The sequence below is a fragment of the Sciurus carolinensis genome, chromosome X (assembly GCF_902686445.1).
Source record: "Sciurus carolinensis chromosome X, mSciCar1.2, whole genome shotgun sequence".
Classification (NCBI taxonomy): Eukaryota; Metazoa; Chordata; class Mammalia; order Rodentia; family Sciuridae; genus Sciurus; species Sciurus carolinensis.
In genome coordinates this window covers 36087118-36112750 of record NC_062232.1, presented here as the reverse complement: position 1 = coordinate 36112750, position 25633 = coordinate 36087118, and the positions used below count along the sequence as shown (strand labels likewise).

The following is a 25633-nucleotide window of genomic DNA, read 5'->3' as shown; positions in this document are numbered from 1 at the left end:
AGGGCGCATCAGCTGGAATCTGCAAGGAAAGTGAGGTCCCATGCTCAGGTATTATGGTAAATGCCACCACCAACCCTCAAGAGGGCTTTTATGAGAACCTCTAAAAATTTATTTCTTGGTCATCTATTGGAATGTGTGATTGGCTTGGAATTCTATGTATGGTGGAAGAGCTCTTTAGCCTTAGATTGTTGATAAAATATAATTATGATAATCATAATTATATATAAGAACATGTATAAATTTATGTGTAATTATGATTAGGATGATCATGAAAATATAGAATAATAACATTATGTTGAAAGCTAATACCCAGTTTAGGTCCCAATTCAAATTATAGAGCCTGAAACTAAGTAACAAAACCTTGGGGCAGCAAGTTCTTCCTTCCTTTACTGTTTAAAGTGGTATTACAGATGGACAAGATTACCTAAGTAGAGATATTTGGCAGAAATGTCATATAATGCTTAATGGCATAGGATCAAAGGTACACTGGAATTAGTATCAGCAGGAATAAATTTGAATACTGGTTCCCTTGCTGTGTGGTCTTGGGTCAATTATATAACCTCTTGGTGCTCATTTTATCCTTTGTTGAGCAGAAAATCTACCAGCTTTGCTGAGTTGTTGGTGGCACTGGAAATCATATGCATCAATGTCCAGAGCAATATTCCCTGCCCCATGGAAGGATATAAAACAGGTGTCACTACTATTCAGGAATAGGTCATATGCAAACTGCACACACATTTTACCTCCTTTCCCATGTTATCCATCGTTCGCCACAGATTATTGTAATCCATATATGCAAGAGATTCCACACGGGAGGAAATGCTCCCCGAAATGGATAGGTTCTACCCGGGAACATAAAGAGCAAAGGGTATTAGTTGAAAAGAGTGATATCGTAAGTTAGAATTGGCATTCAAAATACAAGAACCAACCAACTTAAGATAGTCATGTTCAAAATAACAGGATCCTTTACTGTGTCAGAAGCATTCCCTCTGATGAAAAGTAAATAATTTACCTACACAGGCCCAACTTTAATAAATTATCAACATTTCCCAGTGCTGTATTAGTTGTTTTAACTTACAGGATATCATAGCTTTTTGATTTGTTTTCTACTTATGTGAGTAAAGAAAATAAGTAAACTCATCCTAGCTCTAATGCTGAGGGTATAATATTCTAACTCCTGAGTTCTTATCTAATCTCTTAGATGGATGTTCCTGCCCAGAGGAGAACAGATGAGGACATAGAGGACTATCTTTAGACAATATAATTGACATTAATAGCAAAGTAGAATATCTCAGAGCATATTTTAAGGTTTATATGGGCTAAATAAAGACTGGCTACATGATAGACTATGTATGATGTCAAGAATCAGAATGATAGCAATGTGGAATAAATGGACATTTGCCATTGGGGCTGCCCAGCATCCATTCTCCTTCATACTAGTACCATGGTTTCTTTTGGGAAATTGTCTCTAGTCCTCTGTGTATAGCTAGGTAGGGAGGATGGTCCTCAGTACTAACTGCCATTACAGAAGATAATGGGTTAGATTCCTCTTCTTCCTCCCCCGTACCTCCCTATGTAGCCCACTTGTGAGCCTGTTAAATGACACTGGTCAATCATACACCCTCAGAATACTCTGATCCTGGAGATCATCACCCATGTATAGAAGAAAGTGACATGTGGGTTCTCTTTCTCTGGGGCAGTATGCTGTGCAGACATTTCCTAGTACAAAGGCATAGCTAGGGTTACTGCCCCTAACTTGCCAGAGCTCTCTTAACCTGTGCTCATTCTCAGTGCCAGTCCTTCAGCCCTCATGTTGATTCTGTGATTCCTCTCATTTCCACTCAGTAAAATTTCCTGTTAGTACAAGTAGGTTTATATGGCTTGATACCAATATCCCTAACATGAAGACAGCTCAGTTTTGCAACCATTACTTTATTTCATTGTGTGACACAAACTGTGCTAAGCAGAAGTAAAGGGTAAGTGAGGGTTGAATCCTTAGGAAAAGAGACCAAGGCTAGATAGTTTCTAAGGTCTTACTTAATTCCATTTATAGTTAGCCCTCTGTATTCTTGTGTTCTGAAATTACAGATCCAAACAAGCATAGGTCAAAATATTTTTTTAAATTGCATCTATACTAAACACGTGCGATTTTTTCAGCATTCCATAAATGATACAGTGTAACTATACAGTATCAACATTGCAGTAGGCATTATTCACAATCCACAGATGATTTAAAGTATATGGGAGGAAGTATGTAGATTGTATGTAAATACTATGCCTTTCTATTATTATGTCATTTAATATAAGGGACTTGAACACCTTAGATCTTGGTTTACACAGCAGGTCCTGGAATCAATCTCCTGCAAACACTGAGGGACAGCCGTACTTTCAAAATAAATTCTTCTAACTATTAATAAGATAAAAATATTTTTACTAGTAAAATTTTACATGAGAATTTGGTTTTAAATATTTGCAGAAATCTTACTGCATGTAATGCATAATACCAAAATTGTGTTAGATTTTCATACAATTCAAGAAAAACTGTCAGGGACACAAAATATAACAGCATGCATGCATACACACACATATCCCAGTTGAGTAAGGAATATATGGCATCCATTAAGTGACAAAGAAGTAAATTTCCCTTCACACAGCAAATTCAAATAACCTTGCTAGATTATGCGATCTGATTTCTTATCTGAAAATGCTATGTTGAATGGAGCAATACAACTTTTCAGACTCTAAATCCTTTATCATCATTGGCCACCATCATCACTAACATTTATTGAGATCTTTCTCCATGTCTAGCACTGGCTGAAGTCTTCATATGCGTTATCTCATGTTATTCTCTCCACAACCCTATGAAGGCAAGCACTATAATATTTCCATTTTATAAATGAGGAAACTAAAGCCCAGTGACAGTAGCTAGTAAATAGTAGAACGGAATTTCCTTCTCCCAAAGCCTTTGCTCATAAAATGTGCTTTCCTGCCTCCTACATGGTTGATGAAATGTAGAGATAGGTTTGTTCTAGAGACATTTTACACTTCCCCACTAAAAGAAAGAGAACTCTGAAATGTAAACTTATAAATCTTCCACATGCATCTTTTCTGTTTGGAAGTAGTAAAAATAGAGACTAAGAAGCCCCAGGGGTATAAGAAGACTGCCAAGGAAAACATGGCCAACTTTGAAAAATGCTAGCACATGTTCTGAGAAAAACGGTCAGAGACATTTTACAGAGAACACAAAAATCGCCATGGAGAAGAGAAAGTCTGGGGTTAAATTATAGTTTGGGCAGCTTTCAGAACAGCTGGTTCTTTTTATAATTCTTCCCCTAAATTGAAATCAGGAAAAAAAATCTCCATTTTCCTCTGTACATGCACTTCTACTCAAGAATAGTCTCACACAAATCTTATCTCTACTCTGAAAAAGAATATTTATTTACAAAATTTAAATATTCTCAATCCCTAGAGACATTAAGCAAAGCATTACAAATATAATTCAACAAAATGTGTTCCATATTCCCAGTAAAGTTCTTCACAGGGTGATGCCTAAGCATCCCGTAATCTGAGCCTTGATAAAACACAAATGAGGCAGGAGAAGTGGAGTGTTCAGAGAAAAGAGGAGACTCTGGCCTGGCAATCTCCTTAGGAATGGGAGCCATGGAATGTCCTAAAAGAATACCATGAGGACCCTCTTTGACAAACTTTCATCCTGTTAACACTCTCATTGTTTTCTGGCTTCTCTGTTCTTAAGGCACAGAAAACCTAAATCTGCCACAAAGAAATGTATGTATGTGGGGAACTAGTAACTACAGGACACTTCCTCCTTTCTCACAAGTAAATGAAAGGGCTTAGTTCCTCCATGGCCTACTTCTAGACTAGACAGTTCATGACTACTTTCATATGTATGAATCCCTAAAGCAATTCAGTAAGAGGTTCCTGGGGATGTCTTTTGGCTGAGGACTGCCTGAGAAGCAGGGACCCTATGTTTCCTAAATGTGATCCTATAGTTTCTCACCAAGGCATAGCAGCTTCTCAATCCTAAACCACTTCTCAGCAAGAAATATCTTTGTGACCTAAGATGGGGAGGCAGGAGCTCTAGGAATAGACTTTCAAATGACTACTGCTCTTTAAAAGGAATTAAAAAATCTAGAGTATTAGTATCAAATTTATTTTGTGAATATGTTCTGAAACTTTACTACTTTTCCAAAATGATCTTTAATCTCAAAAGTACTGACACAGCAGAAATTATCGAAGTCCAGTGGAACACAATGTCCCTGGAATTGTACCTAAAATACTTAAGTCCCTTTGAGAAATCACATATTTAATATACCAATGTTCATAACAGGAGGCTATTGACAGGAGACAGTTTATGGCTCCCACATTATACTTTATTGTTGGTACTATAAGATAAGACAAGTTTATAGCAAGCAAGTAGCATTTACTGATTGGTACGTTGAAAAGTTTCATCTCTCTGTACTTTCATGATTTAGTTAAGCAAAAAGGAAGTGAGCGCTATTACAGTATCATAGGTCACTTCAGAAGCTGCCAAATATCTTTCTTTAATCGTCTAGAAAATAAACAGTTTCTGTATTGGTTTAGGGACATGACTATCCGATTCATACGAATTCCTTGGAACCTGTGTAGTCCCACTGTTTTGTGAAAAAGCTTGTAAGAGAAATCTTCTGATAGTTTTTTTTTTGTAGTTCATAAAAATGATTTAAATAAAAAATCATCTATAACGAGACCCACTAAATAGGATGGCAGGATTGTGCTGTATTAAAGGTTAATAAAACAATTTTCTTCCCCTTTCCAAATGGAGGTAGCTAAGATAGCCAAGCTTTGTTTTTATATATATTTAGTTGTAGTTGTAGGTGGACACAATACCTTTATTTTATTTTTATGTGGTGCTGAGGATCAGACATGGGGCCTCACACATGCTAGGTGAGTACTCTACCACTGAGCCACAACCCCAACCCAACCAAGCTTTCTTGAAACATAAGTAGCTTCCTTCACTCGACCTACAAAAAGCCTCTGTACTCTACAACTCTATGCAGGAACACTGAAAACATCTATCTTTTCCAGTTGCCATTCACCTTTTTTTTTTTTTTTTACTTTTTATTTTTTGGTGCTGGGGATCAAATCCCAGGGCCTCATGCATACGAAGCATGTGCTCTACCACTGAGCTATACCCCCGCAACTCTGCGTTCTTTCAAGAGTCAAATTCAAATGATGCCTGTGTTTCTTTCATATCCTTTTATTTCCTAAAATCTGACTTGCATCCTCAAAAATTCACAGGGGCCCTTTTCTCTAAGGTTACCAACGAGCTCCTTATAGCCAGAACTGAAGGGATGGATGGGTGCATCCCACTATCACTTGGCTGCATCTGATACTTACCCATCAGATTGTGCTGATTCTCCCCCATTCTCCACCTAGTTCACCAAGAACCTTCACTCTCTGAGCCACTAAATCTCCTGGGTCCCCTACTTAGCCTTTTCCTTTTCCTTTACCCACCCATTTCCCACTTCCCTAGGGAACTCGTATACCATCTGGTTTTGTTATTGTATTTGCACAATGGTTTGCATTTTTATGGGTTTGCTCCCTCTATGTTTTTAAGTACCAAATTGCTATCTACAGCTTCTGACACAACTTCAAGGACTGGAAATATATTCTTGTGTGTTTGCTCATGCTGGTATTTCATTATATTCTCAGCCCTTGTCTGAAGGCTTACACAGTGACCAGCTCATCCAGTGGGTCTCTGAGTTTCACAGCCTCATCTCTGGAAAAGAGAAGCATTACACTCAGGTATAAAAGATGCCCTTGTATCAAGATGGATTTTAAATTAATAATTATGCCATTTTTCCTAAGAAATTCTAGTTATATACAGAAATCTAAAGCAAAGCAATTAAGATAGAACAACACAGTTCCTTCTGGAGGTTCTTGGGTAATTAAAGATCATTAGCAAGAAGTTTTTAAATATGTTCTCTTCTTTCACTAACAACATTAACACAGGAGAAAGAGGCAGTTAGGAAAAGGATGAAAATGTTACACTGTGAGGAAAAATGGCTATTTGTCTTATTAACCTATCATTCACATACCCTATAAATCACCCATTTAAAGTTACAAATCAATGCTTTTTATATATTCACAGAGATTGCAACCATTATCACATCAAATTTTAGAACATTTTCATCACCCCCCAAAAAAAATCCTTACTTTTAAGGAGTCACTCCCCATTTTCCCCACTCCATTTTTAAGGATTGTTAAAAATTATTTTCCAAAGTGAACACACTATTTTATATTCCCACCAGCAATGTTTCCCTGTCTTCTGCAACACTTTTTGAGTATAGTCATCTTGGAGGGTGTGAAGTGGCATCACATTGTGATTTTCCCTGTCATCTGCAACACTTTTTGAGTATAGCCATCTTGGAGGGTGTGAAGTGGCATCTCATTGGGATTTTTAATTAAAATTTTGTGTTTATCTTCAGTTCTAGGGATAGAATCCAGGGTTTTGTACAAGCTTGGAAAGTGCTCTACCACTGAGCTAAATCCCTGGACCTTGATTTTTTTTTTTTTTTAAGTTTTTGAGGAAGAATCTCACTATGTTGCCTAGGAAGGCTTCCAACTCTTGGGTTCAATGGATCCTCCTGTCTCAGCCTCCCGAGTAGCTGGGACTCTAGGCATATGCTACTGTGTCTCGTTCTTCATCTGGCTCTGCATTAGCCCAGTTACTAATCATGTTAATTATCTATTCATATACTTATTGGTCATTTATATATCTTCTTAGAGAAGTGTCTCTTCAAGCCTTTAGGTTGTTTTTTTAAATTGGGTGCTCTATCTTTTTACCATTGTGCTGTAAGAGTTCTTTACATAGTCTGGATATGAGATAATTTGCAAATATTTTCTCCCATTCTATGGGTTGTTTTTCAGTTTCTTGAGGGTATCCAGATAACAAAACTTTCAAAAAATATTTTTATAAAGTCAAATTAATCTAACTTTTCTTTTGTTGCTTGTGCTTCGGGTGTTATCAATTCAAGTATTGCTTAACCAGATTTAAAATATTTACTCATTTTTCTTCTAAAATTTTATAGTTTTAGCCCTTATATTTAGGCATTAAATCTGTTTTGAGTTAATTTTGTGCATAGTGTGAGGAAGAAGTCTGATTTCATACTTTTGCATGTGGATATCCAATTATCCCAACACCATTTGTTGAGTGGATCAAACCCAGAATCTGGTGCATGCTAAGCTACATCCCCAATCCCATTTGTTGAATAAACTGTTTTGTCCTCTCTGACTTGTTTTGCCAACCTTGTCAAAGATCAATTCTGTAAATGTAAAGGATTATTTCTGGATCCTCTATTCTGTTCCATTGTACTATGTATGTCTTCAGGCAAATACCACATTGTTTTGATTACTGTAGTTTTGTAGTGTGAGTCCTTCAAAGTTTTTCATGATCAGCATAGATCCATCATTCAGACTGTAGCAGATGCTGTTTATACCCTAATTTACATCCTACCTCTGAGTTTACCATGAGCTATACTAGAATATTCCTAGACCTCTGCTAGCTTCCTACTTTAACTGAACCAGTCCTTATGCTTCCCTGCCTGAGGGCTTTCTTCTGGGACTTTGTTCAGTCTGAGAGGAGGACATCATGAAAATGGTGGAAATATGGCATTCACAAGGCTAACACCAGCCAATGAGAGACATGAATAATAAATCTTGGTTTTCCTCTTCTTGGTGGGGCAATTCTGTAGCACTTTTCACACAGTTCCTCAGGGGTCTCTAAAGGCATTGAATTTCAGTTGCCCATATATAAGATAGATCATTAATATACCTTTTTATTCCCCTACCTGAAGGTAGTTTATTTAGGAACTTATTCCAGATTTACTTTAGGGGCACAATCAATGTTCTCAGGTCTGTTTTGGACAAAAAAAATTAAAAAATTAACCCATAGATCTATGGACTCTCTCTGCACTAGCTGGACAGCAGATGTGCTGCCTGAAGTTCTACCTTTGGGAGAATATCCCTTCACCATCGACCTTGGGGGCTCCTCTACAAGTGATGAAATGTAGTGACCATCCACTTACAGCTGAGAACTGTGGAAGGTACAAATCCTTCTGCAATCTAAGCCTTTGTTTTTATCATTTTTATCCTCTTACTATTCTTAGGGCACTCTCCATGAGGTCATATGTATGGGTTGAAGGAGAAGAACCGAAGTGAGATAAATGGTCACCTTGGGAGCCTGAAATAACCCCTGCTCAAGTAGTTTGCTTGTGCCTCCTGAACCTGCTCAGTCTGGGCTCATGGGTATCACTTCCATTTTATAATGGAATGTGATGCATGGCTAACTTTGTAATTCAGTAAATACAATTTGAATCTATGATTCATTCATATGCAAATTTTGGACTTATGATCACTTGGTCAGTTATTCAATCTATACCAGGACCTGACTAAAGCAAGGAACTGCTTTCCAAATGAAGGGCAGTTGTCAGCAAAAAAGGTCGTGTATAGCTTCATTCTAAAATCTTAACAGGTCTTTGCTCAAATTCTTCTACTAAAGGTTATCAAAAGCTGAAGACAACACCTTTGTCTGCCATGACATTTCCAGTATCACTGGATCTGCTGGGTCAATGAATCAAATGGTGAAGGAGCTCACACTGAACCTGCTGTGTGACCCTTTCTTATTTTAAGCCTCATTAAGAACTGGTAGCTTTATGAATTAATGGAAAATGTATTGGAACTGCATGTTCCAGTGTGGCTGTGTTACTTCTAAAACCCAAAGAGTGTTCTTCTCACCTCCCCAGGATATAGAGTAGGTATAGTAGGGTAGACAAGGGAGGAAAGTGGATATGAAGGAGCAGGTTACAAGATGAAAAAGATACTGTTGTCTTAAATGACATATGATGGAAATTAACAATTCACATCATTTTGCTCTGAATCCATCATGTTTGCTGTCTAGATTCTACCAAGTTTTATTGATTAGGTTATTATTGTTTGAGCCTTATCTGAACTTTTAAGATTTGTCCCCAAGTCAGTATGTTCATATCATAAAGACTGAAAATACACTAGGAGTTTCTATAACAATGACTCCAGGTTCTATATGTGGGGGGCTAGTAAAGAACTATACTGTGATCCCTCACTTACTCTGAGTGACAAATAATCCTATAGAAGGTTTAAGGGAAAATTTATCTTATGCCAAAATCCACATAAATATTGTAGTCTGATGTGTCTTGTACTTGAGTGGAACAGTTGAGACATTACAGAATGGGTGGATAGGCCATTTCAGGAAGGTTTTCTTTGAGAACCTAGTTTTAGGAAAGATAGCATTCATTATAAATAGATTTGATAAAGATCAGTATTCATACTAAAAAAAGTCAGATTGCAGTGGCCTTGGTTCCTATAGAGTAGTGGTTCTCAACCAAGGAGAATTTGGCCCCCTAGGATATATTCATATATTTCTGCAGATATTTTTGGTTGTCACAACTGGGCAGGGGATGCTACCACACATCCTACAATGTATAGGGAAGGCCCCTACAATGAAGAATTATCTGGTCCCAAACATCAATAATACTAAGGTTGAGATATCAGTCTATAGACTGATATACAAATGTGTGTGAATATCATAAACTTTTCAGGGATCCAACCCTTTTCATGTACAGTATTACTGAATTTGCAGAATAATATGCATCATAATCACTCAGGGTGCTTGTTTAAATGCAAAGTATACTAATCCTGTCATTAGACCTAGTAAATCAGTGGTATGGGACCAAGGAATCAATTCCACTGATGATCTAGACCAATGATGGGGTTATTCTGATATGCACTAAAGCTTGGTCATTATTATATTATACTGTTTGTATAAAATTACTTCATTCATTTAGCTATGCATATTGTCAAATTCTTTGAACAGTTCAAAATGACCTAAAATACTTAATCTTGTAACTGTTTCTATTAATCATTATGTTCATTAAACTTCAAAAACTTAAAGGAAATAATCCTTCCTGTTGTGGATGTCCTTTTCCTGCATTAATATATATCTGCTCTTAATTTTTTTCTTTAGGAGTCAGTCAATTTATTCTTCTTTCTTATATCCTTGATTTTACTATATCTAGAATTATGTACTTGATTTCTCTTGCTTTTTATTGCTCTCAAGTAACATGGAATGGTCATAAATGAGATGCATCATAGGGTAATAAATTCGGGCAGCTGTGGATAAATTTAGTAAGTCTTTTTGAAATATCCAGAAATCTACATTACTATATGTATATAGGCTTTTAAAATATATGTAGAGGTATGTGCATTTGGATGTATGCATTTATGCATGTATAATTTGCTTAAACCCACCTGGTACCTGGCATGAGACATGGGGTTCATGTCTCCAATCTCTTGGTTCAGACTCCCCATGTCTCAGTTTCCAAGTCAGGAAGATCAGTTCTGCAATGTCACTGAGCTGGATCCCCCATTGAGAGTCTATCAGGATATGCTTCTAGACCTGGAGGTTATAGGTCTGAGTGGAATACTGACCAGAGAGAGTCATGGTTCCAAAGATCCTACCTAGTTGTCTAGATCAGAAACCACTTCTGTTTGCTCTAGTCCTGCAGAGAAAAGCCCCCAGCTTTTGCTAGTCATGACACTGCATTTAACTGATTTATGTTTGTGTCTCACTTCCCTGACTAGTCTCAATGCACCTGAGAAGAAAGACTATGCCTCACAGGGATTTATATCCCCTACACTGCCTTATGCACAGTGGGGTTCCAAAAAAAATTGTTTGTTAAATGAAGGAATAACCCGGCAACTTGGGAGGCTGAGGCAGGAGAATCACAAGTTCAAGACAGCTTCAGAAACTTAGCAAGACCCTCAGGAACTTAGCAAAACCCAATCACAAAAATAAAAAGGGCTAGAGATTTACTTGGTGCTAAAGTGCCCTGGGTTCAATCTATAGTATTACAAGAAAAAAAGAAAAAAAAATGGGAATGGAATCATTGCTTTTATAGCCCAACTGATATAACATCTAGCTTCCCCAGGCCCCAGAAAGGACCCCACCAATTTCTACAAAAAAGATTCATTCTTTCCCCACCTCAGATGAACCTTCTAGGGAATGTCAACTTAGTATTGATTTTTAAATATCAGTTCCACATATGAACTTTTTCCAAAATGATCAGGTTCAACATTGCTATCAAATTGGTCAGAATTTATTATGTGTAAAATGATGAAGGGAACAGAAAAAGATGGAAGATTCAGTTCATTAGAGAACCTAATAAAATCATTTACTATGTTAGTATTTCTCACTGTGATCTTTACAGATGCTATATGAAAATAGGTTCCATGATCATAAATCTTGGAAATCTTCATTGTAAACAGGTTTTTTCACTTCCAGACCTCATAGGATTTCTAATTTGCTAATGGGTATTTGGAGTACTTCCAAAACTTATCTACCTAACCCTCTCTACTTCAAAACATTTTCAAGATTGATGTTGTTTAGAGAACACTAAGGAAATATTTCCCCAGGCATTCTTCTTCACATTCTGACTGGTCCTGACAGGAGCCCAAGATACAAAACAGGAAAGAGGAGCCGTGATAACCAGAATACTTATTTTCCATGTGTTACCCATGGAAGGTCATTCCCATTTGTATCCATTCTGAACAAATGGCTATATCATCCCAGAACACTGAGTCAAACAGAAGAGATGAAAGGACATTCCTTGCACATCTAGCTAAAACTGCAAATGCCCTGCAAGCTTCTGTGTTAAGTCTGTGTCCTGATCTCTTCCCTCTTTGTCTCCAGACAGTGCAGTAAGAAATTATGTCACAGAAGGTGAAAAGATGAGTAAAGTAGAGCTTGCTAGTTGGGATATTAACTGAGGGCAATCCACATTATGTATCATACTGATGTGGGGCAGATGTAGCCTTGTCCTTCTACTGGATGAAGTCACTTCAATGATGGCTTCAGGATCATGAGAGCAGAGAAAAGATGATGGCATGGGGTGGAGGGGAGAGTGGGTCAGTAGCCATCAAACTCTCAATACAGTCCTCCTAGCATCTGACTTTCAGAAAAGTATTTTTTAAATCTAAAGATTGAATGAATTTGTTGATATTCAGGACTATTCCAGTGGTGGGTGCCCAAATAATTATGTGGATTAACAATTGCACCATGGTCTACTTTTATAGCCTGTGGCAGGTCAGCAAATGTGAGCCAGAGATTTCCTCCCATTGTCTCTGAAGATGATTTTTTTTTCAGAAACATTTATCTCTTGGATACAGTTGTGGAAACTAGGCCACTAGGTACTTTGACAAACACACAACATTAAATATCAGCTTGCAGTTCACCATGTATCATTTCAGTCTAAAAAATTACAGGAGTGCTACAGGAATGAAAGGAAATGGATAAGTTCAGTAATCATTTCCTTTGTTTGAAAAACTTTACATGACATTTTAGTTTTCTCAAATGAAAAGAACTCACTTCCATAGTCTTTAGGATCAAAATGCCCATTATACTGAATGGCAATTAACATTTAAAGTTTCTGTGATTTCATTGAGAATTTTCTTCTGGTTGCATGAAACCCAAACACAAAGCAAAACATAAAATGGAATGCTATGAAAACAGTACTAGGCTGCTTGAATATAAAGTTTCAACATTATTATCATGATTTGTCTCTTTTCAGTATTAAGTTCTGGGTTTGAGAAGATTGGCAATTGACTAAGCTTTTACATCTGTCTTTCTCTCTCATTTCTATAGGACCTTGAGCCAAACAGCCATTCTTACAAATTTCTGTCATGTCTAAAGTAGGAATAACTGTCACTTACTAAAACTCTGAGGTCCATTAGGTCTTCAAAAGATATTTGTTCTTTGAATTCAACTCAGACGTCAAAAAGCTTTGAGTCCATACCTGAGACAGCCACATTGCAGTCATCAGTCCTGTTGGGTGGCAGGATGGGCAACAACAGAAAAGATTTTCTGGCTGGGTCATTGTGGGTTTATGGGACAACTGAACTTTCCTTCTTCAGAAAGTGCTCAGAATTGACCAGGTATAAGATTCATAGGACATTGGAGAGTTTTTAAGGTTTCACCTGTTAAAAGGTAACTGCAAAAGTTTGAAAATTCAGGATCCATGATTGAGCTTTGTGATTGGGCAGTGCATATGTGCTGTGGGGAAGGGATAGAGGTTGCAGATGGGGAAATAGGGAGGAAGAAAAAAGCAAAGAGGGAGGGGGAAGAAAGATATTTTAATCTCCAATAGGTAACCTACATCTAACCTGAGAGGTCAGAACTTCCAGAAGTTAGATTTTATCATGGACATGAGAACGATTTCTCCTGGGGAAGCTGCTTACTTAAAATTTCATTCCATTTACAAAGTTCTTTTGGCCATTTACCCAAATGCAAAGGTCTCACATGAGGAGGTGATTGCACAAAGTTCTGCAGACTGAGCATGAGAGAAATTCTTTGCATCTGCCCTACTCCATTTTCTGGGTTGTCAGAGAAGGTCAGGCCAAGGTGACTCTAGTACTACTTCTCAATGAATGGTTAGACAAAATTTCAATAGTGAATTAGCCCCTATTAAAATGAATGAAAGAGGTGGGTGCTGTGGTGGATGCCTGTAATCCCAGGTGCTCAGGAGGCTAAGGCAGGAGAATCACAAGTTCAAGGTCAACCTGAGCAACTTAGCAAGACCCTGGGTCTCAAAATTTAAAAAAATAAAAATAAAAAAGGTTAGGGATATAGTTCAGTTTTAGAGTGCCTCTGGATTCAATTCAGTACTGAACAAAAACGAAAGAAGGGAAGGAAGTCAGGCATGGTGGTGCATGCCCTTAATACCGGTTATTTGGGAGGCTGAGGCAGGAGAATCCCAAGTTTGAGGCCAGGCTCAGTGATAGTAAAATCCATCTCAAAAAGAAAAAAATAAATAAATGGAAGGAATAATAAAAGTGTTTTGTGGGACTGGGATGTAGCCCAGTGGTAGAGCACTTGCCTAGCATACGCAAGGTCCTGAGTTCCATCCCCAGCACTGCAAACAAACAAACAAAAAAAAAACAAACAAAACAAAAAACCATGGTTCTGTGGATAAATGGCAATGATGATGGTTGTACAACGATGTGAATGTACTTAATGCTACTAAACTGTACACCTAAAAATGGTGATGATGGTAAGTTTAATGTATTGTATTTTATGTATTGTTATTTTGCTACAATTTTTTCTTCTCTTTTATTGATTTATTTTTAGTTATACATGACAGTATAATTCATTCTGATATAATTATACAAGTACGGGATATATCTTATTCTAATTCAGAACCCAGTACCTCTTCTTCCCCTTCCCTTTCCCTACTCCCTTCCCTCTATTGATCTTTCTGCCATTTACCTATAGTTATTTTTTTAATTAATTTCTTGTGGAAGAAAAAAAATGAAAGGAAGACAAAATATTTAACAATTAATCTCGCTTCACTATATTGGGCTGTTGCTTCTGCTGAGTAGAAACTCCATATTTTAGAAATCAAATAGATTTATCCCTGAGAAGTATAGCCATTTCTTCTCCTTTATCTTTTCTTTGCTGTGCTGGAGAACAAACCCAGGGCCTCATGCATGCTAGTCCAGAGCTCTACCTTTGAGTTACCTCCAATCCTAGTGTAATTTTATAAGAGTAATTCTCATTAAGATCTCTGAGAACACACAGCAGCAAATATGATATTTTCTTTAGAAAACGGGTTAGTGGAGAGTGCCAAATACTATTTTTAATAAGCTACCTCCATATATCTTTTTTCCACATTTTTATTGGTGCATTATAGTTGTACTATTGATGGGATTTATTGTTACATATTTGTACATGTACACACTATAACAATATAATTTGGTCACTATTACTCCCCAGTATTTACCCACTCTCTCCTCTACCTCCCTCCCCTTGGTCCTTTCCTCTACTGATCTCCCTTTGATTTTTAGGAGATCCACCCCACCTTTGTTTTCTTCTTCTCTCTAGCTTCCAAATATGAGAGAAAACACATGAGCCTTAACCTTCTAAGTTAAATTTATTTGCTTAACATAATGGTCTCTAGTTCCATCTATTTTCCTGCAAATACCATAATTTTCATTTTTCTTCACAGCTGAATAAAACTCCATGGTGTGTATGTACCACATTTTCTTTATCCATATATATTTATATTTGATTTGATAGCTAACTATGTAAATTTTTATAGCCTCTCTTTTTAAAAACTTCTTATAATTGGGAAACTCAAATTACATAAAATGTCTATAATTACATGTAGATGGGAGGCATTATTAGTAGCATGGAATCAGGATGGATGAATTTAGATATTTAAAAGTAGAAACAGGACAAGCAATATCCCTACAACCACTTAACATATTTAGCTTCTTGAGTTTCCTTCCAAGAGGTGCTAAAAGTGAAAAATATAACTTCCTTTGGAGACAAAAGAAATGCCTTCCATGAGTTAATATAGAAAAGGTGCTAAAATAAGTTTAAAATTAAATGTCCCTTATTCAAAGGAAACAGTCTTAAGCAAGGGGTCAAAGACACAATTATAACTGATAAGCATTAAAACAAATTAACAAAAAAACACATCCTCTGCCTTCTGTATAACCTACTGGTTAAAACTGAGTTCATCTCTTAGCAACCAACAAAATTTAGTTAACATTCCAGGACACACACTTTCTGAAGAGCTTTTGACTTCAGTCATAGGCATAGAAACCAGGAGTAAATGGCTGCAGGCAGAATAGAACTAATACTAGCAAAATTGCTTGCTGAGTTATTAGTATCAAGAGCGCCTTTGTTGTTTTAAATAAGTCTTTATCATGCCATTCTCTTAAAAACAAATGTGTGGTGTGTATTTAGAGTCCCTAGTTTTAATTAGAGAGGATGTGAAAAGCAGGGAGAAAGCAAGGATGCAGGATATGTTAATTTTTCCTGCAAAGCAGCTCTGGCAAAATGCCTTGCTACAATTCTGACTGGGCTCTCCCATTCCACACCATTCTCCCTACCTGCAATTGTTTTCTGGAGGAACCCAAAGAAAGTAAAGAAAGGAACTAGGCATTTCCTCTTTCCTTTCTAAGACGTGGCCAGCAAAATTTAATATAAGGTCACGCCAACTTAACAAAACTCACTAATAAAACAAACTAAATGATGAACCATCTTATTTACTAATTCAAGTAATGAATCAATCTAATAGGCATTCAAGGCCAGCTGTTTCTTTTACCATCCAAAAGAAAAGAAATGACAGAAAACATTTTAAACATATTTAACTGATGCCATTTAAAATCCACCCCTTTTGGGTTAAAGACAACACAATTAATGTATATTAATTTCACAGATAGATATATAATCTTCCAAATAAAGCCATATCCAATTCATAAAATTCATAAAACCTGTTCACTATAGTCATTCCATTGTTATTTATAGTAAGAATGTACTGTATTAGATTACAGAGCCAGGGTTGTCACAAGGCAATGCACAGTGTCACAAAGAAAATTTATATTATTAACCCAATAGCCTATCCTACTAGAAAAATCCATTTTCCCCCAGAAGTGGAGAGAACAGTGAGAGTTGTGATGTTTTTAAATTCTAAATAAGTGGAGTTATTGACAATCTTATCTATAATATTGAACTAAATATCTTGCCTTCATACCCTTTCTGTGATATGGGGCTCAGTAAAGGAGAGCCATCCTTATCATTACTGTGGGAGTGAGGCTGATGTTGAGAGATCAACTACTGCAGTAAAGATTTAAACATGCTATTTGCTGTCTAAAGTGCAGCTAAAGCACAAGTCTTAGCACCAAACCTATCATATTCTCCATGTTCGATATTACTATGATGTTAATATGTATGACCATGCAATGGCAACAAGTCAGAAGTTAACAATTACATTCTTTTAAAAATAATTACATTCTTGAAAGCATCCTCAGGCTACCAAACCCAAAGCCACAACAAGATTCCTTTCTCTAGTATGTTATATATGTGACAGTTACATTTGCGTTTTTGTATAATAAAAATATGGTAGGAGTTGAGAAGCTCCCACCTCCAGAAAGGTGAAGTTGTGCTTTTTCTTAGAAATAGAACTATCAAGGATGGCATGAACCTAACTTAGAGAAGGATTCAGCAGCAGTAACAAAGAAAGTGACCATAGATACTATCCTTAACATCTCTCTTTCTTAAACTTAGGCACCTGATATAGCAAGAAGCATTTCTTTAAGACTTTCCACAGGTTAATTCTCTAATAAAGCTTGAAGCAATGCCCTCTCAAAATATAAAATGATCATACCAGGATTTCTAGAAAGCAGGGTTCCCTATGAAGCCCAGAAAAATCCACTGTCATTGGAAAGCCTGATACTTAACTAATAACACATAACTCATAGGTTCTGTCAGAAAGGTTGGACAGCATGTCATGATTTATTGATAACCTTCAACAGTCAAAATTCTGAAATAGTACTTTCTCATTCTAATTGCAACTTGATTCCATCAAGAATAATGAGGAGGGCTGGGGATGTGGCTCAGTGGTAGAGAGTTTGCCTAACGTGTGAGGCACTGGGTTCAATTCTCAGCACCACATGAAAATGAATAAATACAATAAAGGTATTGTGTCCATCTACAACTAAAAAATTAAAAAAAGGATAATGAGGAGTTGAATTACCAAAGCTGGCTGTGGGAGCCCTTTTAAAATCCCACCTTAACACGATGTTTTAGAGTGGGCATAGCTGGGAGACTAGTAGGTGCTAAGTTTGAGAATGTACCTATACATTTCCAGTTTTCCCCCAGTTTTCAAATGTACATAAAGGAACATGAAACTGGAAGAAGAATAAGAAAGTAAAAGAAGAGTGGTCTTTCAAAACAGCATCTGCTCATCATGAGTCAAGCTTCAGTGAAACTGGTGGTGAGATACCTTACAATAGATATGTGTTTGGTTAAACAAATATTGGAGGCCTACTCTGTTTTTTTTCAGAACCCTGTTTCATTTCTGAGACCATATATTAGGAACCTGAATGAAGAGCCTGCATTCAAGAATTAATAAAGTGTTACTAGATTTATAACCTTGACAAGTCACTTTACCTCTGAACATCAGTTTTCTCATTGCAAAATGAGGATAATTAAGCAGCCTAGTGGGGTAGATGTAAGATTCTAATGAGTTCATGTAAAAAATGTACTTAGTTGTATGTTTTTTATTCAAAGTAAAATGAAAATCTCTCAATGCCCGACTCTTAAGGACAAATAGATAATAAGTGTGAATCTGCTTAGCTGACAAGTAATCATCACATTCATTTGCTTCCCAGTTGGAGTTGAGAGTGAATTTCCATGACTGTTTAATTTGTAGTTGCTTGCAAAGGGGCAGGCTTCCCTTCTCACATTAAATGTGAGAATGTAAAAGGGCTCAATGAGTATTAGGTGCTATTATTCTTACTATTGTTATTTCTTACTAGCTTAGGGAAATCCCACCGTGGGCAGAAAACAGAAAACAGGGAAGCAAAAGGTATCTTCCCTTCTGATGGTGCTTTAGTAAAGCCAACATTGCTAAGAACTTTGTGTACATGTTTAATGCCTGCTCAGGATTGAGTCCAGGGCCTCATGCAAGCTAGGCAAGTATTCTACCACTGAGATATATACCAAACTGCCATTTCATATTATTATTATTATTTTTGGTACCAGGGATTGAACTCAGGGGCACTCAACCACTGAGCCACATCCCCAACCCTTTTTTATATTTATTTAGAGACGGGGTCTCACTGAGTTGCTTAGCACCTCGCTTTTGCTGAGGCTGGCTTTGAACTCGTGGTCCTCCTGTCTCAGCCTCCTGAGTCACTGGGATTACAGATGTGTGCCACCGCACCTGGCTGTTTTCTTTAGTCCTCCCTTAACCTCTGAACCCACAGCATTTCCAAAAGCTACTGGTTTGTTTTTTTACATTTGTCACTGCCAGACTCTCCCAACTATCTCAAACCACATGGCTATCAGAGTTTGCCATGATTCCTGATCTGCTTGGGCATCATTATGCACACATCACAAGTGTCTTTAACTCCCAGGATACTCCCTAAGTGCTGTAGCCTCCAGACCTACAGTGACTGCCTGCAGTGGAGTCAGGGAGAGATGTGTCTGTTGATAAATGATGTGGTTTCTGGCATGGGAAGCCTGCCATTAGAATGAGTAAATGATCCCTGCCCTACTGATGTAAGTTCCAAGAAGTGGGCTGCAATGTCAGATAGGAAACTTAATTTCTCAAGGCACATTTCCAGATTCCAGTCACCCATGTTTACTTCAATGAGAAAGAATAACAGTGACAACAGCTGCTGTTTCTTGGGTAGATATGAACAACTCAAGTTTAAACAATCTCTTGTTTAAACAGTCAGAAAATGCACTAGACTTCAGGAGCTAGACTTCCTGAGTCAGAGCCAAGTACAAAGGAAATTATCAAGTGTTCAAAGACATCTAGCTAAGAATGAGAAGGAAGGACTAGTTCAAAGGTTAAAAAAGTAGCCTCAAACTATTGGGTTCCTTGGGGCCTTAGAGATGGTTCCTAAATGACTCAGGAGTTGCCTGGGGTAGTATGTGTATGTGTGTGTGTTGTGTATGTGTGTAAGCATGTCTGCAGGCACCCTTAACCCTGGGGCTCTGTAAATGTATTAGGAAGGGGAATGGAGGTATAGCTTGTAAGAACCATAGAGGGCAAGAGGAAAGAGGACCAAGGTGAGACATGATCTCCCACAGTGCTTCCAGGAGTCATCAGCAATTTTTTAAAATGAAAAAAAGAAAAGAAAGATAGAATAACACTTTAAAGTTGAGAGCCTAATTTTTTATGATTGCTTTGAGACAAATACCAACAAACACACAAATAAAATGTTTTCTTAAGTAAAGTGCTCCCCCACTGGTCACCTGGATAAAAAGTCAGACTTACCCTGACATACTGAACCAGACGCTCATTGATGTTCACTTTGTAAGTCTGTAGGCCCAGCTCCTTAGACAAACGTAAGATTCTGTTCTGGGTTGGTCCCACATAGGCTCCACCAACGTCTACCCAATTAACATGCTCATTCTGCAGAAGGAAAAAGTGGTCAGAAGGCTGTTGTTAAGAATCAGAAATAAAAAGTCTTTATGTCTCATAAAAAAGAACTCCATTTATTTTGCAAACTTAAATTGTGCCTTACATCTCCCTTACAAAGTACAACTGAAAGTAGTAATCATTTTCCCTCAAGAATTGGGGCATGACATTGTCTGACACTTCACTAAGCACCTTCATTTGTAGAACGGTTGGTGTGGCTGATACAGCAATACAACATGTAAGGAATAAAGAACTCTGTAGTAAATCCTGCCAGTCTAGATCCTCTGCAAAACATTTAAGATATTATGTATGCTTTTATCTGGAGTTATTGCTGGAGGAATCACCCAGAGAGTTATTAGAGCTAATTCCCTGATTTCTACCAGACAAAATCTTAAATCAGCTCACACTGATGGGTTCTTGATGATATTTTAAAATACTTCCATGGAAGAATGCATCATGGAAAAATAATATTAAGAAGCATAAAAATATTCGTATATCTACTAAATTATTTATAAATATGCAAGTTCTCAAACTGAAATTGTTTTCTTTTCCTTTCCTAACTGCATTTCTCTACTTTTTTTCACTTACTAACACATTTCCCAATGATTTGATCAATGAATTAAATGTTGGTGCACTATAATTCTTCCATGTTTTTGTAATAACTTCTTATGGGTCTATTCTATTTCTATTTTGTTGTTTATATCAGTTCTCATGTGTGAATGTCACCTTTTTTCCTTGCTTACCTGATTATTTTTTATTGTGTGGCACTCTACATACTTGAAAAACATGCAGAAGTAATTTGAATCCTAGGAAATATCTTTCTCAGATAGGATTTATGTTTGTTTCTACCCAGCACCTGAGACACTAACCATCATAAAAAAAAATCTTTATTCCTTTTCAGTGCCAAGATGATTTAAAACTGGGTTGAAATGCATATGCGGCCTTGCAGTTCACCATTAGTCCTAAGATGAAGCCCAACCCATAGCAAAGGGTTGACCAAAACCTCCCCCACATACACACTAACTTTGTTGGGCTCTGGAATTGACATTCTATTATTCTAGCTTCACAAAACTACAAAAAGAACTGCTTAATCTCCCAGCAACACCTTCAGTGGTCAACAACTCCCTCTAGCACCCAGGAAAAGGTAGGTCAATCCTTTTTGGCTCCTGGCCCAGTGATTCTTCACTACATTGTTAGCTCTCTGGCTCTCTGATGCTTTGAAGATGTCTGAGTGTACACATGTGCACATGTGTGTATGTGTGTGTGCAGTGAAATTTATCTAGTCTCTTTGTGTTTTGTTACAATTTAGCCAATTTGTTATTTACAGAAAAAGAGTACTTCTGGCAGAAGGAAGAGTCAGTGTAAAGACTCTAAGGCAAAAGTGTACTTGCTATGTTTAAGAAATAGCAAGAGGGTCAATGTGGTTAGAAGGGAGTGAGCAAGGAAAAGGGAACTAGAGGTAAGGTTAGGGAGTCTATTGGGAAACAGGCCAGGTAAAGTCTCACAGGACATTTTATGGAGTTTGGTTTCTACTCTAAGTGACAAGGTGAGCCTTTGGAAAATTTTGAGCACAGAAATGCTAAGGTCTGACTCAGATTTGAAAGACTCACTCTTGCTGCTGCAATAAGAATTGATTATTGGGAGCAAGAGTGACAACAGGGAAATCAGTTAGGCGGCTACTGTGGTCATCTATCCTGGAGATGATGGCAGCTCCTGCAAGGAGGTAGCAATGAAAGTGGGGGGAAGTACTGAATCCTGAATATGTTTTGAAAAAAAGGCAAGAGAATTTACTGGAAGAATACAGTAGGTCTGGCAGTGTTAAGCATGACCCAACATGTTTCAGAGTTGCCATCTGATGTGGGGAAGGTTGCTGGAGTAGCAGTCTCAGTGAGAAAGGTAAAAATTGAGTTTGGGATGGTTGAGTTTGAGATGCCTATTCAATATCCAGGAAATATGCAAATGTCTAACTTCCCTGTCAAATCTGTACAGTATATATATTTTTAAATAATATTTTTATTTTTACAGGGCACAGTATATTTTATTCATCATTTTCTTACTTCAATGAAGGGAGTTATTCAGGGTCACCATGCTGCCACAATAGCAGAAACAAAATGCTTCTTTAATCTGTCCATCATGATCCTTATATTTTCTTTTACCAACCTTCAGTGCTGTCCTCCAAACTTCTAGTCTCCAACTTCCATTTAAAGATTGGAGAACAAGGACTCCAATAAATTCCTAGTCTTTAATAAAGACAGCAAGAGGACTCTTGAGAGTTTCCAAATGTCTTTAGAGAACACTGACAATCTCTTTAAAGTGAATAATCCTAATTGAAGTAGTAAGAAGAGTGAGACGTTTTACAGAATGGTTTTTACGAAGCAGAAACATTCTATGTGTGGTGCTCTGGGTTCACCACTAGAAGACACTAGAAATGAAATACAGTATTCTGCTATGTTACACCTCTGTCTTTATGGCCTTTATTTAGATCTTATTACTCAGCCTTTAAGGAGGCCACCAAGATGTAACTATATTAGCAAACAAATACACCAACCTTTTGGGGCCTTGGAGGCATTTCAACTTTATTAATTTGGCTCTGAAAAATCATGGAGAATCATATTAAGAAAAATTGGGAAGTTCTGAACTAATGGAAAATCCATACAAATAGTTGTCAGGTGGAAATACCATCTTTGACATATCAGTACTTAAAGATGTAAAATAGATTTTATGACATCTTCTGCAAAAATTATCCTAATTGATAATGCTACTAGAACCTATTTTAACAATATATGATTCAGTTTCTCATTAAATACCATTTTTTTCCTTTTTAAAAGCCTTCTATTTTTTCTAGCCATATGAAATAATAATGCTAAGTGGTAACTTCAAGCATTTCTGAGATTCCTTTCTCATAAACCTAAGAGGTACATGATATCATGCTGAATATGCACTAATGGTTCCTGTCTGGTGCTGACATATATAAATGATGCAGCATGTCCAAGCCGCTTAGGCCAATAACATAGATTGGGGCAAGCATGTTGGATTTCTCATTTCCCTTATGCAAAGAAACTTGTTCTTAACTGAAAATCTGCAACATGACTGATGCTCCTATTTAATAAGCAAAAGGTTTTAGAGATAAGAAAAACAGGGATAAGGCACAACTTAATAACTACCTACAAAATGAAGGAGTATTTTTCAGAAAAACGACAGAAGAATCATATCTACTAAGGGCATAAGGCAGAATATGCAACCATTATTTTATACTACCACACACTGTTTAGAATCTGAAGATAAAGGGAGATGAGAAAGCTGGGATGTGAAGTGCTAACAGGACCTACCCAAGACACCATGTCAGGTCAGTACAGGGGTTAGAATCCCAGTGTCTTCACTCCCAAACCCATGGCAGACTGTATCCAAAGAAGTACTCAGAAATTTTCCAAATAAACAATCTGAATTGACATTAAATTAAAGTAAACAAGTATGTATATACCAGAGAGCAGCACATCTGTAGACTCTCTTAGGGAGCTAGTCAAAATGCAGATTTAGATTCAGCAGGTCTGAGGTATGGCCTAAAATTCTGTATTTCCATCAAAGTGATGTCAAGGTTGCAGGTTCAAAGATCCCACTTGGAATAGCAAGGCTATGGAACACTGTTAGAACTAATCAAAGTGGGAAAAGGTCTCAGATAAATCTTCACATATCTAGCAAGATAGGACCCAAATGAGAGAAAGGGCATGGCAATGGCATGACTGAAAGAGTTCATAGTTCAAATGTCATCAGTTGGCTATTGCAATAACCATTAGGATTCCCTTTCCCATGCCTGATTACACTCTGCAGTCTGGAATTATTCAATGTCAGACTCTCTTACAGCTGAGAGTAGCCATGTGACCCAACTCTGTCAAATGAAACTGAAGTTAATGTCTACCTGAATCTTCAGGTAAAGGTCATTATCTTTTCTGCCCTGAAAGAGGACCCAATGCTTATAGTCACAACATCCACCTTGTTACAAGAAGGCAATATAAGTCAACATGCAAAGAATGACAGAGTGGAAGGACAGCAATAGCCTAAAGTCTTGATGACAAAGCTGAAACCCTGTGTGACTTCTGTGAAATTATTGAATATTTGCTTGGCCTAATCCACTGCTATTATCATTGCCTAGGCCATTCTATTATCATTCTAACTGATCCATTTTCTACTTAGATATATGCATCCTCTCTTTCCAGTCAATTCAGCAAGTCTGTATTTTTTCCCTTTCTGCTGATCCTCACACAGTCTTTACCACTCTTATTTGTTCTAGCAAAGGGTCTCATTAATGACTTTCTAATTGCAAAATTCAAGGGCCTCTTTCCTGCCTTCATTCTTTACCATCTGACTCTGTTGAGCATCCCTTTCTTTCTGTTTCCTTCACTGACTGGCATAGCAATGCTCTAGTCTAGTCCTCCTCCTCTGCCTCCACAACTTCTCTCTGGTTCTTCTGTCTCTGCCCACCCCCTCTTTAATCTGTGTGCTCACCAAACATCTATCTTTGGCCCTATTTCTTCCCACCCTGAATCCTCTCCCTGTGTACTTCCATCAGCTCCCACAGATTTGGCCGTTTGCAGACACGCTAGTAGTAAATATTTTAGTAAAAAAATATAAGTGAGGATTTTTCCAGAATGGTATAAAAAGGACAGTGGTTTAGCAAGAACTGTGGTTTCTCCTCATATTATCCAGACCCATATTGAACAAAAAAGGCAAGGGAAAAGTTGCACAAAAATACATACATTTATTCCTGCTTACTGTGACCACCACACTTCGTTCATCTGAGTACTGCTGAATAAATAAACAAAGAGCCTACACTGTGTGAGTGTGTGTGGTATGTGTGGGTATGCATGTGTGTGTATGTTTGGGGTGTACAGTCACTTCCAGTCCAGCAAAACCATAGCCCTACCTGAGACACTACATACTTGATGATTTTGGTCTCTAGTTTTAAAATTATGACACTGTATTAAAGTTATTTGTTCATACTTGTTGTCTTCACTAGAACATGAGCAACTGAAGGTCAGAGGCTATCATTGTTCAGTGAGTGCTTGTTGATGAGAATGACCCTTTGCTTCATGAAGTAGATGAGGGCTTTGGAGGGCAAATGGCTTAACTGCATGAATTCTTAAGATCTCCTCCAGTGCTGTGACTTCCAAAGGTACTGCTTACAGTTTTGAGTGAGATAAATCATATGTAAGTACTTTAATCACTTACCCTCACAGTGTATGTTCTTCCTCCAACTCTGTCCCGAGCTTCTAAAACCAAAACATTAACTTCATGTTCAGATAAGAGTTTGGCAGCAGCCAATCCTAAAGGGAAAACAAAAGAGAACTATTAACATCTAAATGGTAGACATGTAAGATTTAACCAGGTCTACCCATAAAATGAGTGCAGGGCATTGTGCACACTCCATTGACTTTGATGTTTTTCTAAGAAATTCTGATCACACTGATGAACTGAATTTTATTATTCAGTTATTGAATTTTACTAATTATTTATTTTATTATCTAACATAAAGGATTAAAAAATCTCTTAATTCAGTCATCTTGTGTTTCAGTTTGGTTGACAAAAATGTAATAATTTTGATAATG

General features: G+C 37.3%; 1 protein-coding gene across 1 annotated transcript in view; it reads right to left on the bottom strand.

The window, feature by feature from the left end:
* The window catches only part of Maoa (monoamine oxidase A), a 70191-nt gene that overhangs the window by 26334 nt on the left and 18224 nt on the right, over window positions 1-25633 (bottom strand). Inside the window, 6 exon segments of the mRNA XM_047536890.1 lie at window positions 1-19; window positions 744-802; window positions 805-842; window positions 1747-1751; window positions 19887-20024; window positions 25257-25351. Coding sequence (XP_047392846.1) covers window positions 1-19; window positions 744-802; window positions 805-842; window positions 1747-1751; window positions 19887-20024; window positions 25257-25351 — 354 coding nt within the window.